Source organism: Helicoverpa zea, chromosome 6, assembly GCF_022581195.2.
Source record: "Helicoverpa zea isolate HzStark_Cry1AcR chromosome 6, ilHelZeax1.1, whole genome shotgun sequence".
Lineage (NCBI taxonomy): Eukaryota > Metazoa > Arthropoda > Insecta > Lepidoptera > Noctuidae > Helicoverpa > Helicoverpa zea.
Genome location: NC_061457.1, coordinates 10391301 through 10406996, shown reverse-complemented (window position 1 = coordinate 10406996; position 15696 = coordinate 10391301). Strand labels below are relative to the sequence as shown.

Genomic DNA, 15696 nt, shown 5'->3' with positions numbered 1-15696 from the left:
CCTTTTTTCTCCATTGTATTCTCCAGTATCGACATTACAAATTAGTAAAAAAATATTATAATTAACTGAAAATACAGTAAAAAACTATATTGAAGAGCCACTCACATCCAACAGCCCCCCGAACCTCAGCACGGTCAGCAAGGAGTGCACGTGGCTCTCGCTAGTGAAGTAGAGCCGTGTCCGCACGTGGCGGCCCGGCGACGACACGCCGTGGCTGTACCTGCACCAGCACACACAACTGCCGTCACACCATGTAAGCGGGGACTCTTAGCACATTTATGTATTTAAAAGTAAATTAAAACAGTTTAGTGTTATAGACACCTGAAAAAAATTACATAAAATATTAAAAATATATATCTACTTAGAGCACTAGAGCAGATTTTTACATCATCAGTTAACTTCTATCTAAAGAATAAATATGGCGGTTTCTCTACACCAAAACTATCAAATAGTCAAACATATTCTTCAGCTAAAAGTTAGGATTAAAATAAAATTGTATATTATATATAAACCTGAAATGCTTAAAAGATTAGTTATTCAAAATATTTATTGGAACAAAAAACACATTAAGTACGGAAGAAATTGTGTTCGTTAACAGTATTAGTAAAAAATACTGTGTTGTCGCAGCCATTAGCACCCACATATATAGATTTTATTTATATGCGCCATTTATATTTGATAGAATGTAAGTAGTTTTTGGGAAAATACTGTCTCCCTTTTATGTAGTATCAAAAAATCGTATACATTTCCTATTACAAAAGTTAACAGTTATTTTGTTCAAGCGTACATAAAATATACCTATGATTAATATTGATACATTGTCATACCTGGGGTTCAATCTATTGACAGTTTCCTCTCCGGACTCTTCGATGTTCCTCTGCAGATCAGCTCTGATCTTCTTGAGGAGGGGCGTGCAAATTCCCTGTCCTATTGTTAGTTTTTCCTGCATCGTTAGACCGTATTCCTAGTAAAAAAAAAATCAATAATACTACCTATATTGAAGGAAACTACTGAACCGATTAGTGAAATTCTTTGCGTGAAGGAAAAGCTACACTATCATATTTTATCCTGGTAGGGGAAATAGTTTCCACGAGACGTGGTTGAAACCGCGGGAAATAGCTAGTAATATACAATACAATTGAATCAAAGACAGTACCAGATAATTTTGATCCGTCGAGTAGCTTCATAGCATTTTCATATACTTTTTAACCTAGTTCCAACATACCATAACTGGTTGCAAAACAGTCTGGTACGCAAAAAACCTACTAAGACATTAAAATAAAAAGTTTTTTTTTTCTCACTAACCTGAGGTATCACAATATCCGCCAAGTACTTAGCATAGATATAAAGTTCCTCAGCGAGATCAAACTGCAACGTATGCTGGTTATGCTGAAGATCATACTTGATGCAGTCATAAATGTCCGGGATCTTGGATATGTCATACGTTTTGTTTTTCGTGCAGAAATCCTTCTCGATCTTACCCCAGCGACGGCCCATTAGCTCCCACGTTTCACCGTGGTAGAGTATTGTGTCTGGAACAATTTAGTAAGATATACTTGGTAATAAATGTAAAATTTAATGCGTTTACACATTCTTGTTTGGACATCGGAACAGTGCTATATGAAACCAGTTGGATCTTGTAACGATAGGACTACGTCGCGATTGGGTCGAGGTAAATTCGCCGTGAAAGTTGTTTACCCGTTTAGACAAGTTTCTTCCAGATAGCACTTGTCTAATGGAGCGTAAGAGATCATCGCTCTTCTAGTGTTGTTGTTTCATGAAATTCATTATCAATCTTACCAAAAGGGTGATAACATTTTCGACCGACCGTGCAGTTCTTGCCAAACTGTAAGCCTTCAGAGAACTTCGCCAGACACATTAATCAGAGAAAACATTGCCATTACAGACTGCGGGTGACGGAGGTGCGAATACCTAAAAAAACTTAACCAAATTCGAAATTCTATCATTACCTTTAGTCTTGGGGTCGTCCTTCTTAGTGACGACAATTCTCACAAGCTGCTGTATAAGAGTATGCACGTGGGCGCAGCAGCGCACGGGGTTCTTGACGAAGTGCATGGCGGCGCTGATGCTGACGGACAGTAACACTTACCTTTAGTCTTGGGGTCGTCCTTCTTAGTGACGACAATTCTCACAAGCTGCTGTATAAGAGTATGCACGTGGGCGCAGCAGCGCACGGGGTTCTTGACGAAGTGCATGGCGGCGCTGATGCTGACGGACAGTAACACTTACCTTTAGTCTTGGGGTCGTCCTTCTTAGTGACGACAATTCTCACAAGCTGCTGTATAAGAGTATGCACGTGGGCGCAGCAGCGCACGGGGTTCTTGACGAAGTGCATGGCGGCGCTGATGCTGACGGACAGTAACACTTACCTTTAGTCTTGGGGTCGTCCTTCTTAGTGACGACAATTCTCACAAGCTGCTGTATAAGAGTATGCACGTGGGCGCAGCAGCGCACGGGGTTCTTGACGAAGTGCATGGCGGCGCTGATGCTGACGGACAGTAACACTTACCTTTAGTCTTGGGGTCGTCCTTCTTAGTGACGACAATTCTCACAAGCTGCTGTATAAGAGTATGCACGTGGGCGCAGCAGCGCACGGGGTTCTTGACGAAGTGCATGGCGGCGCTGATGCTGACGGACTCGCACGGGTTGATGCGCGACCGGTCCGCGTCCGTGAAATCACGGTCTACCTGCATGGCCTCGTGCAGACGGGCTTTGGCCCTGGAGACAAATATGACAAGTCAATTTTGGAATGAGGTATTGGAAAAATTCAAAAATTAGGAGTTTTACGTCACAGAGTCCTGAAAATTATAGCACTTTGTGACGTCACACTCAACGCAACTTTAATACGCTATATCTTAATAAATTCAGATCCAATTTAAGAAAGTAAAAATACGTATCGCTTAATTTTGGACAATCTACAAGAAGTTTCCTAAAAAATTATAACTAGTCCGAGTTATAATTTTTAGGAAACTAGCCTATTTCAATATATAAAAAAAAAACAGTTATTGCTTCATCTCGCTGATTTGCGCAATAGAAATCGTGAAGCACGGCGATGAACATACCTGCACGTAATGTCGCCTCAGTCAATGGACAATGAATATTAGAGGGACATGAAGGGTGAAAAGAAAGTCACTTAGATGGAACTTCATATGAAGCGGATCGAAAGCAAGATTACGCGACACTCTAATGATATACTAGCTTCTGCCCGCGACTTCGTACGCGGATCCTGTCCCTTATGCCAGCGACTACGGGGTCAGCAAAATCAAAGATCTGAATAGTCTGATATTGAATTTTAAGGGCCCGTTGACTTGAAAACAACGGAATACGCATAACCATTAGAAACGTTCCATATACCTATTTAATTTTTGTACTTTAACGGCAAAAGCACAGCAGACTAAACAAAACGCTGAGAACTGAACTGCAATAGATGTGACCATAGGGATAAAAGTAGTGATTCTAATTAGTCCGCAATTAAGTTGTGTGTGGCAAAAATATTACACGTATTATTACGTAAAAAAACATTAAATAGATGACAAAGTCGTGGTGACTTAGTTGAAGTCGTGGTGGTTTAGTGGGTAGAGAACAATGAATAATGTTAGCATGCCGAATGGTAAAATATGGCTGAACGTTATAATTATAAGACCTTTTGTATACCCATATTTGCATAATAAAAAAATCTATTCTAAAAAAAAAAAAGAACCAATCTCTCAAGTATGAGCGTGCGTCTTTGATTCCAGGTCTGGCAAGTGCCTGCCAATGCAACTTTTCTAAGTTCGTATGTACTTTCTATGTATATTTTGGATACCAATGACCGTTATTTGGAGGGGATGTAAAAACTGTAGGTTCCGGCTGTCATTGAACATTCTTGGCAGTTGTTATGGGTAGTCAGAAGCCAGTAAGTCTTACCAAGGGGTGTTGGGTTGAGCGGGTAACCGGGTTGTGGAGGTCAGATAGGCAGTCGCTCCTTGTAAAACACTGGTACTCAGTTGCATCGTGACTGGAAGTCGACCCTAACATAATTGGGACAAAGGCTCTTGAGATAATAATGACAATAATAATGAGATATAGGCACCGCAGGACATCTGAGGCTGATGACGGGGAGTAGCGACCCCGCGGAGCTATATATACTGTTCTCCAGGGAGAGTATACTGTCCCCCATCTCCGGCCGGTCGGAGTGAACCATGACGGGGGTAGGTCTCACGCCTCTGGCTTGGCTTGGCCGTCCAGAGTGGAGTCGCTAGAGCAGTATTAGTAGCCCTGCTCAGCTGCACAGGGAGCGCGTAATCTGCGTTTAAAGTCCGCCGAGGTATCCTCACCCTTACCCGCCGCTCATTTCCCTGTTGCCCTCTTGTTGCTATTCAGTGACTGGTTCCCGGGGGCCCAGTAAGTGAGGTGGCGAGTCTCCACCTGCCATTTTTACATGTACCTAATACATTGTCATCCACTAACATCCCATCACAATAGCCCAAGTAGTTTTCCTCCATAGTTAGCAATAGTTTAGCACAGAACCGGGGATTGTCTTTTTTTTAACGACGTCCACCTGGGATTGTCCTTGGGTTCATTTTTATAGTGTATAAAGGGATAATCGTCGGTTTTGTGTCACCATTTCATTAAAGTTGTCTCAAAAGGGCGTGAAAATTCGGAACTATGTAGTCCCGAGGTCTGGAAGAGACATACAAAATAATAATGAGATATAACGCAACAAAGTCGGAGAGTGGAGGCTCGTGACGCCACGTCTAGGTATCAGTGGCGAGGCGTCCTTATAAGCCGATTCCCATCGGCTTCCCTTTCGAATTTCAAGAAAGAAGCATAGGTATAAGTTATAATATAGGTATAGGTATAATTAATATAATCATTTAAACCACACAATTTAAATATGTAGGTATAACAAAACGCCTACCACCGTAAAAAAAATTGTCTATAAATTACTTGAAACATTTTGCTCCTACTAAATAAGCCGCGGCTTCCTCCTCCATACAAAAATACGCTTGCGTGACGTCATCCACGCCGCGCCGCGCGATGTTCGCAAAATAAGGGCGAGCGGTAAGCCGGCTCACGGAGCGGCTTCCACCAATCAAAACTCGCGAGTGAACGAGAAAGAACGCGTCAAGAGTAGAGTAGCTATATCTGTCTACGCGCGAGTGACAGCGCTTTCTCAAATATGTAAACAAACAAATCAGACAAATTCACTCTCATTGTTCTTATTTTGTTTTAGATAATACCATTAACAATTTGTTCTTTGTATTACTTAATTGAATTTATTAGTGTGTGTATCATTTGGAAATAACATAGTTCGTGTGTGTGTTTTAGTTACATTATGTCAACATAGATGGCGTTGTGCATTTTTATGCAAATCCTGAATCGCGGTGTTAAGATTCTCCGCGATTTAATGACCCTAGTTGGGAATTTATTTAATTTTATGAATTCACCAAGTATATAATTTTGATTAAATAGTTGGCAGTATCATTACTCCCTACTAATTCCCGCGATCGCACTGTGTGACCTGGTACTCAGTACAAGTACAAGTACAGTACTACAGTGTGCGTACCTAGTGAAAATAGAGATATCTACGTTGAAATGATGTATTTTGATACGTAGACAGTTGGCATCAGGTTTCTTTTTAATGTACCTATAGCATTTATCGCATTAGACTGTTTTCCGATCCGACAGATTGTTTACTTTAGGAAGGAACTTATTTTTCAAGGTTAAGTTTTGAGTATAAAAACGTGTTATAAAACTCGGGCACGCCGCTCGGATGAATTACCTACCAATATTACGTCTATATTAAAATTACTAACGTCCTGACGGATAAATACCTACGATAAATATCAATGGCTAACAGGCCGTTGTAAATTAAATACTTAAAATGTATTGTTTCTAGTGCCAAGTTTTCTCAGATTCTAGTACCTAGTTAATATACCTAACTAAAGATAATAAAGTTTTATAGATATTAATAATCTGCCGAATTCCTCGAGAAAACATGTTCAAACTATCAGTCTCTCAGTCAGTGCTAAAAGGTGGACTGAGAAATTACCTCCATTACCTCTCCCCCCCCATCCCTGAGTACTCCCCCCCCCCAGTTTTTTTTTTTGCTGCGGCTTCCCTATTTCATTAAACCACCCTTCGCCACTGCTATAGTTCGGCCATTCAGAGAATGCGTTCCTGACACGTCGCGATTGAACTGACTGAATTATAACATTCATTGATTATTGATATAATAATGTTGTTTTAATGCTCCTCAATTGTTAAAACGGTAAACAACCAGCAAAAATATTTTTATCGTAACTGCAACGCCATTGCAAAGTTACGTCGTCAGTTCAATCGCGACGTGTCAGGAACGCATTCTCTGAATGGCCGAACTATAGGTATGTAAAATTTGTACTAAGCAGTGACTTAAAACGAAATTCAAGCGTTGTTGTATCTTCGTTATTGTTTGTTTGTGAGAGAGAGAAAAGAAAAATACGTGTCCATTATTTTAGGGTTATCTAAAAGACAGACTAATTACTTTTTTTTGATTCACCATACCTATTTCATAACATTCATTTCTATACATTTCAAGTGTAGTATTGCTCTTGAAGTTCCACATCAGGTGTTCCAGATCTTCGATGTTTATAAGTCAATAGAAAGTGCTTATCAGATTGAACCACTTTTGCTAAAACGTCATATCTTCATAATGCTATAGTCTAGCTGGGCTCCTGGAGTTCCACATCAGGTGTTTTACATCTTCAATTTTTATAAGTCAACAGACTGTGCTTATCAGATTGAACAACTTTTGCTAAAACGTCATACCTCTATATGCTATAGTCTAGCTGGGCCCCTGGAGTTCCACATCAGGTGTTTTAGATCTTCAATTTGTATAAGTCAATAGAAAGTGCTTATCAAATTGAACAACTTTTGCTAAAACGTCATACCTGTATATGGTACAGAGAAGCTGGGCTCTTGGGGTTCCACATCAGGTGTTCCAGATCTTAAAATTTTTGCCATGGCACCATTTTTGTATCTCTTATAGTTTTGTTGGTCTGTTGGAGTTCTGCATCAGGTCTTCAAGTTTCGAAGATAAATTATAGCCTATATGTTGACCAGGCTTAATACTGATACAACAACGAAAAAATCATTGAAATCCGTTCAGTAGTTCGGAAGATTAGCGTGTACAAACAAACAGACATACAGACATACAGACATACAGACATACAGACAGAATTTTTTTTTGGATTTGTGCTCCATTACTGTTTCTAAACCCCACCCAATTATTATTTTTCAATGTACAGACACAGTTTTTTTACAGATTTATTATATGTATAGATATGTTACAGCCAAATTAATAAGTCTGCATATTATACATATTACCTAGCTATTATTTATAATAATCTACTCAATTTGGATAAAGTGATAATTGACACAGAATTAATCACATTAACTAGCAATTTTATATAATATCTCCATGGACTTAGATAATGTAATAAAACAAGTAGGTAAAGATTATTATTTCATGTTAACTAACTGAAGTGTCTGGTAGCTGACCTTAATATAATTCGAAAAAGGCTAGTTAGCACAGTGCAGGGCACCCCATAATAGTAGCGAAAAGTCCCCTCTTTGAGGTGTGGCTCGGGCCACTATATGGACGGCCCGGAGGACATGGTGAACCTCACAGTCCTGGTGTGCCCTGCCTGGGAAGGGCACCGACGTGTCCTCGTCGAGGCAATAGGCAACGATGACCTCTCGTGCTCGGCCCTGGTTCTAGCCATGGTCCGGGGTGAGAGGTAATGAGATGCCGTCGTCTCTTGCAGACGCTAGAGAAGTTCACACCTCTCATCCCAGCTGCTGCCATGGATATAGAAGACACCACGGGCGCCGGGTGTCAAATGACGTCTCCCGGCCATCGTAGGCGTGGGTTTGTGGGCGGTGAGTTTCGGTTGCCTCATCGTCTTTCCTCTCGGCAGCGCGCGTTGTTCCACGCGCTCCTCGAAGAGATTCAGCAAACCCCAGTGGGTTCAAGTCACTAACAGTCTGACACTCCTTCACGCTGATAAACCACAGCGGGAGGAATCATTTGACGATTTGTCATAGAAAAGTCGACAATAACTTAAACCGTTTTTAGTACCAAGTTGGTTATACCTACCATATTTATTACTTTGGCTAATTTTGACCTGCTATTATGAATAATATCCAGATAAAGTGATGAATTTATCATGTTATCTAGTCAATTTGGGTATTATATATAATGACCAGTGATTATGTATAATATTTATTTAATCACTATGGCTGTAACATATACAATACACAATGCACATAAACCATAGTGATTATCTGCACAAGTATGAGAGTTGAGTTTTCCCTGCAATTCAAGAAGTCCTACTAAAAATATAAATATTACTCACATATTCTGAACTTTAGACGAATCACAGTCGTTATCCAACAGCCCATTAGTATTCGCAGATTTGACCATCTGCACTAATATAGGCGTCAATTCTCCCTCCAAAGCCAGCAGGCCTTTAGCGAAGGCTGCTGCAGTCATTTGTACGCGCCCCTCGTCTGACGCGTAGATCTTGAGGTCGTGGCGGAAGGTGGAGTGGAGACGGAGGAGGCCTAGGCCTTGGGTGCCACTTTCACCTGGAGATGACGAGTTTTAGTGATGTCTCAACGTGGTGTTGTTATATAAATTTTCATATTCATATTTATTTGCATACCATAATGTTACAATGATGTTACAAGGGGCTTAAAGCTACCCTGTTAGGGCACAGCAAAATCATGTTGAGATATGTGTTTAGAAGAAATATTGAATATCAAGCTCCCCCTCTCGCTATTGTTTTTGTTGTCGCCTTTTTGTTCGAATATATTTCTGTTTATTTTTCCTTGTATATTTGTTTCCTTTTTGTAAATAAGTGTATTCTTTTTCGTCTTTATTTTTTGTAATTGAACGAAAAAAATGGTCGTATACAAAGTAGAAAAAAATCAGAGTAAGGAGATTTTCCTACCTATGAATTTTTCAGGAAATTGTTCTTTATTACATATTAAACAAACTATTTTATATTTTTTGTATGAATTTTTTGATACTTTTCGAAAGGCTCATATAAAGTACTAGAAACCAATACATACCAGGTATATGTCTTCCCTGTCCGCCAGGATACATGCATCTGAACATCCTCCCCAACTCTTCCGCCTGTATCCTCCCCGCGGGGGTCAGCTCTCCCCCCCATTTCAGTATTAGCACTAAGGACGGCTCCCCACCACCACTTACTGTAATACGAAGGTAACTTAACATATTATTGAAATGACTTTTTATTTTGATGTACCCGCCTGCTTTAAACTTTACAAGTATCAAGATTTTTCTAATTGCATTATTTTATTAAACAAACTTTTGTACCATATCCTTGTCGAATAAATGTCTTTGTTTTTGAATATGTAACTATTGGAACTTGTTTAAAGTAGAGCATTATTATTATTGGCTAAGATGGCTGCTTAATTTTCCCTCAAGATTCTCTCACAGTCCTTACCTTACCACATGACTGTCTTAAACAAATATAATTAGCTTAAAATCCAAAATATTATTTAACAAACTTTCAAAAAAACTATGCCAAGCGTCTTAAAATGGCTTGCAAATATTTACCTCGTTAATGAACAATGCATCGTTTAAAGCCATGCTAAGTAGCTCGCAATAGCCCGAGCAAACACGGTAAAGCCAACATGTTCAGTAAATATTGTTATCAACGCTAACACGTGTGTTAAAGATTATCTATTATCACAATTACATGTTATATTACATCAGAATGTATGAGATACATCGGTGATGTCATTATGTACAAATGGCACACAAAATCTTTAGGATATCATCTGCCTAGTTTTCCTCTTTATTCGGTTCCGGCCTTACTAGATAGACTTTTCCAAGTCAGGGTTGGCTTCCAGTTTTTTTTGATGCAGCTAGTATTTAACATGACAATGGTAGATTAAATGGGTATGCAATTTACACTGTTTTATATGTGTAAATACTCAATAAGCTCTATATAATCTACATAAAACCTTTGATAACTACTGCTTTTAGCTTCTAAACTGTATTTCAGTGATTAACTATGCAAATGCTGAAAACTCGACAAATGGACGGCACTTCAATGAACAAACTTTGTACAGGCGGGTGTTATGTACTTAAGCGCTAAATCAAAAATATTCTGTACTGTGCATTGTGATACATGTTATAAAAAATCTTAACTTTTCATTATTGCAAACAATCCTATAGTATACAATTTGATTATAATAGCTGTATAAATACATAAACAGAGAAAGCATGGAGTTTAGTGTTTGTTCTTTGCCATAGGAATCTTGCCTTTAGAATGGGCAACTAAAAGAACCTTACTCATATTTCTTACATTTATATTTAGAAAATTTTCAAATTGTTCCCATACATCTACCCTCTTTATGAGCTAGTTCACCGACAGCATAAACTTCAGTTTTCTTTCACGGTTTGCTATGAATTTTCAAATTCAAATTTCAAAATAAAGCTGTTTTAAGAAAACGGATCCTTATGTTATGGCTGAACTAACTCATAAAAAGGGTTGGGTTTAGGGACAGTTGTCAATTTGCGAAAATATATTTGGGTTTAAGTATCACAATGCACAGCAGAGCTAGCAGTAAGCGTGCGGACCGTGTGGCGGCGGCGCGTTACCGTCGTCGGAGCTGGAGCCGCGCGGCCGGCCCCGCGGCTGGTACTTCATCTGCACCTTGCGGTTGATGCCAGAGAAGTGACCGTACCTGCCAGGAAAACAACATTAATAATAATGGCATCCGACAGTAGGCCACGACGGCTGTTGACAGGCTTACATATAAGGAAATCAATCAGCTGCGCAGAATATACACATCGTAGTGCACAATAAACCCGTACCTAGGGGAAATGTTTCACTTGTAAAAAAAGTGGCGTCAACGCCGGCTTTGGCCACGACGGCCGTTCTCATATAAGGAGATCAGCCAGCTGCGCAGGACATACATATTATAGTGCACAAGAATTTGTGCAGACACAAATGCACTCACTATTACTTCACTCTTATAGCAGGATAGAACAGACACAAGGAGATCAGGCAAAAGATTGACATTAAGGTGCTCTCCGATGCACACATGAATCTATCACCCACTTCCAGATCTTGGGTTGCTGTGTGTAAATTCCTGAAATCCCCAAAGCGATATCGGCTCAACCTGGGAATCGAACCCTAGTCGTCATGCAGCAGTCGCACGTGATGAAGTGAACTTCATGAAAACTTAAATAACTTACATTTCCAGAACACTCTTAAGCTGTTCCAGCTTGCCCTGCTTCTCCTCAATCTCAGGGTCGGCGTGTCGCGTCTGTATGTCCGACAGCAACGCGCGGGCGATGTCCAATATCTCTTGCAACTGTTTGGGTTTCTTTAGTTTTACATGGCCGCGCTTGAAACCGTCATATTTCTCGAATATTTCGAAGAATCTGGAAAAGGAGAAATTACATATACATACATTACATATAACAACGAGTATGGTGTTCATAACTTGTAAATAGCTAAGTCAAAATAACTTGAGACTACTAAAACGAGTAACAATAGTCATCGTCACAGCCGCTAGGGACCGTTTGTCCATCTTTAGAGCGCTGGGCATGCGTGTTGGTGATATTTTTTTAGCTTCCCAGGTGCCAATGCAACAATATTTTGCTTTAAGAAATTCAGATCAGATAGTTTGTGACATTCTTTAACTACCCTTGAATTATTTTATCCAGATTGGACTTTTCCTCTCAATACCCAAAAAAGCAAACCCCAAAAGTAACAAATCTTAATCCTCCAACTTACCTCTGATGCCTCACTTCAACCTTCATCTTCTGTTTAGGCGTTCGATCCCCATGTCTTATAACGGCGACCACACATCGCAACTCCATCATTTTCCCAAACGTGGTCGGCACTATGGGCGGGTCGTCCAACTGAAAGGGCACCGACCATGGAATGTGTAACGTCGGCGCCAACTCCCGTAAGATCATATTACCCAAGATCTTAGCACAATCATCGTAGTATTTGTTTGAATTCTTCACGAAAGAAAACCCGTTGACGTCGCACACGAACGATTTGCCGTTTGCTCTGGAAATTTCAGCTTTATTTACTAGGCTATAAGATCTAGAATTTTAGTGGGGATGAATATATTATGTTCAAATGTAAATAAATAAATTTTGAATAGAATTTTGAATATATTAGGATAGTGGTGAAGGGTGGGCGTTTTAAAGGCTGTCTTTTGTAAAATGTTGTCGTTCAAAGTGTTGTTTTGCAGCCAAGTTTGAATAAATGATTTTGAGTGTGTGTTTATTGTTATGAAGAAATCATCACATTACAGTTAGTGACTGAGTTTCCTTCTCACGAATATTATTTAAACAAGTTAATTATTCAGAATTACGCTCCGACCAGCCATGACATTGTTCCGAGGTTAATTGCTGAATTGACGACCTAAATAGCTTGATGACGTCAGTTTATATAACCTTCATGGTTACTGATATCGATCCTCCTTCGAAATGTAAAACTAGCTTGTTCACTGACACACCTTAAAGATATCGGTTTTGCGTAAATTCGTTAGATTAGAAAATTACTTTGAAATGTAACGCGAAGAGATAGAGAATTAACTGCCTTTTTGAAATAAATTGTAGTGGCTTTAACTTTGTATGTGACAACAACACTGTATGTTCCTCAATTTTCATCCCAGTTAGACCATTATTTTTTACATTCATTAATGATATGATAACCAACTTGATTACTATTTCATAAAAAATACAAAATAGTGTGTGAAAAAACAGACATACCTAAGCAAATCAAACCCGCACACAGTCTGTTTGAAGGCCAAACAAACCTTCCTGGATATTAGCTTCTCTTGATTAGACAATATCACGGGGTATCTGATCTCCTTGCCTTCGGAATCCCTCTCGACTTTGCCGTCTAACGCGGGAGACTTGCGAGCCTCTGCGTGAGCGTAGTCCGGTCCAACTGTGTATACTTTTACGTCCGTACCTGAAAAAAAAAAAAAAAACTCAAGAGTCTATACTCCATTTGAAGTAGGCACTTAACCAAGGATTAACAATCTTGATTTTGCAAAAATACTCATATTAAACAAGCATAAAATAACGATTTAATTAGTTTAGTTATTATTGTATTAAAATTGATTTTCAGCCACATTTAATTTATTAAGTGATATTTTAAATTTAACATGATATCAACATCGTTTATCTTTAGTTAAGAGCGTAGTGAAATGGAGTTTTTTGTGACGACCGTTGATTCTCGAAACACGCGACGACCACCCTTTAGGTGCAAACAATAATGGAATTTACTGTGCACAATATAAGACACAAAATTGTATAACTGAACTAGTATTACATTTAAACAAATGGCAAGTAAGTCGTCTACTGTTTTCGTGTTCACTGTCAATGTAGATGGATGTAAACATTAAAGTTTATGGCGTATACAGCGCATGCGAAATATGCTCTGTAATTAACTAATTCCGGTAAAAGCCGGTAATATATTGTAGCTGTCCACAATGAACCAATCATATCACTCTCAAGTAATTACCAGTTAGTTTTACCTAGTAACAACTCACTGTTACTAGGTAAAACTGGCTACTGATCACAGCAAGTTTTGGAAATCATCTGGATTTCTAGGAATTTCCTGTATGATATTGTTTACGAGATAAACCTAAGCGACAAGTAGCGCTATTAACAAGCACTGCAAAATATTGTCTAGTATAAATCATTACTTGAACTTACCATCAGTGGGCATAAAATCTTCATAAATAAAGGACCCTGTTTTCCTGACTCTCGATTCTGGTGAATATATACTACTCCGACTTCCTATCTGTAAGTTTACATAATAACATTATTAAACCTGTAAGTGCAGAGTGAATATCGTATATCACGGAATATCACCAAGAATGGACATCGTGTATACTGTTAAGCAGTTAACTATTGCTGAAATAAGAGTGCCTTCGATATTTCAGTTACAGGATGTCCAAAATATTTATTGCTATTGTATAGAATTTTAATAAAAACTCACACAAAATATACTTTTTTATGAATAATTTATTACTATGCACAAATTACGCTGACATTCTTATTTTCGATTCGTACCTTTCTAAAGAGTCTCTGGCTGCCTCCGCCGGCGGAGGTGGGGTAGTAGATATAAATGTTATGATCCTCGGCTGACACCGGCTTCTCCACGAAGGGCTTGTTGAACACCACGCCGTTCACTTCCACGTGGTCTTCTGATTCCACCAGCTCGTGATCTGGAAGTTAGAACCTCTTTCCTTTATTGCACAAAGGAAGGCGAAAATAGGGAGGCAAAGTAATGTCTATGAGGTCGGCCAATAGCAAATCTTAAAATATAGTTTGTTTGTCTGTACATGAAAGGCAAAATGAGAATGAACTGGCCGACTTTGTACGAAGTCATAAAAAAATTACCAACACTAGAAACTTTCTGCGTAACAGCGCGCAGTTCGCGGAACTTTCGAGGAGTCCAAACACTTTTAAAAACTTACGCTTTGGATCCGGCGAATCTCTATCTAATACTGCATATCTAGGTATCTCTATACCTTCACCCTCTAGTATCGCGTATACTTTTCTACGATCCTGTAAACAATATGCAAGTATCAAGTAACTACTCTTGACGTCAAATGAACTTAAGAACTTGTCCCTGCACTATACATACCTGAATATCATACTGCATGTGAAGATTATTTATAACATAGGGCTTCCGTAACTTCTCGTATTGTATGGCCTTGTCTAAGGGGAAGCCCTTCGAGTGAAACGAAATAAGACAGTCGCAGATGGGCCACTCTTCCACAGGTTTCTGCAAATATATGACAATATATTATATTAGATATCACGTAGTTAGACGATGTTCCTGGATACAATAACGGCGAATTCGGACAATACGTCTTACGCTTTCCCCAACCAAATGCACGAATGCATGAACGGTGAAAGACTATGAATACACCATTACTGACTAATTCGCAAGTCGACACCGAGCACACAAACAAAGCTAGTGTATGTGAAGCCATTCAACGGAATCAGTACAAACAACGAATAAATGTTAGTATCGTGCGCGATATTATGGATACGTGTTACCATTGATTAATTAGACCAATGAAGAAGAATCTAACAGGTGTTAATTATGAAGATAAATTGATAAATGCGTGACAAATAGTAAAACAAAATATTTCCACTTCTCAACAGACTCAACTTTACTCTTCACGACAATACTTCTAATTAGGTACTGATTCGTCTAAATTTCAACATGTTTAACAATCTAATAAATTATGATTTTCATAGCTTAAGCATCAGTAGGCAAATTTTAAGCATTATAAAAATTTGCTGACGTCACAAAATAGATTCGAAATCTTATACTCAGCCAATTTGGTGGTAGGTAAACCACCAGACTACAGAATATTTTGTTCCACTAGTTGTGTTAGACAATGTGGAGAACCTTAAGGATAACCTCCTCTGGGAAGACCAGCATCTTGATGTACTCGAACTCGTCGAGGCGGGTGAGGATCTCCTTCATGGGCTTCGACTGCGACTTCTTGGCCATGGCGCAAACGCCGACCACCACCTTCTTACCCCCGCCATCGCTGTGCGGGTCCAGCGACTCGCACAGATCCAACTCGCCCTATGTTATTTAGGAGCAAATCAAACTGTTA

General features: G+C 39.2%; 1 protein-coding gene across 18 annotated transcripts in view; it reads right to left on the bottom strand.

The window, feature by feature from the left end:
* Positions 1–15696, bottom strand: part of LOC124631240 (inositol hexakisphosphate and diphosphoinositol-pentakisphosphate kinase) — a 28500-nt gene that overhangs the window by 10561 nt on the left and 2243 nt on the right. For 9 of the 18 annotated variants that reach the window (XR_006984490.1, XM_047165512.1, XM_047165497.1 and 6 more), the window contains 15 exons: positions 15483–15665; positions 14706–14846; positions 14536–14626; positions 14129–14283; positions 13769–13856; positions 12815–13019; positions 11823–12104; positions 11279–11467; positions 10658–10764; positions 9118–9258; positions 8400–8631; positions 2531–2739; positions 1306–1532; positions 828–964; positions 106–238 (listed from right to left, as the gene is read on the bottom strand). Coding sequence is in view for 15 of the 18 variants with exons in the window: in XM_047165497.1 (XP_047021453.1) it covers positions 106–238; positions 828–964; positions 1306–1532; positions 2531–2739; positions 8400–8631; positions 9118–9258; positions 10658–10764; positions 11279–11467; positions 11823–12104; positions 12815–13019; positions 13769–13856; positions 14129–14283; positions 14536–14626; positions 14706–14846; positions 15483–15665 (2520 nt within the window). In the remaining 3 variants the exon portion in view is untranslated. The remainder of the gene's footprint in view (positions 1–105; positions 239–827; positions 965–1305; positions 1533–2530; positions 2740–8399; positions 8632–9117; positions 9259–10657; positions 10765–11278; positions 11468–11822; positions 12105–12814; positions 13020–13768; positions 13857–14128; positions 14284–14535; positions 14627–14705; positions 14847–15482; positions 15666–15696) is intronic. The other 9 variants (XR_006984491.1, XR_006984492.1, XM_047165502.1 and 6 more) reach the window with 4 other exon arrangements.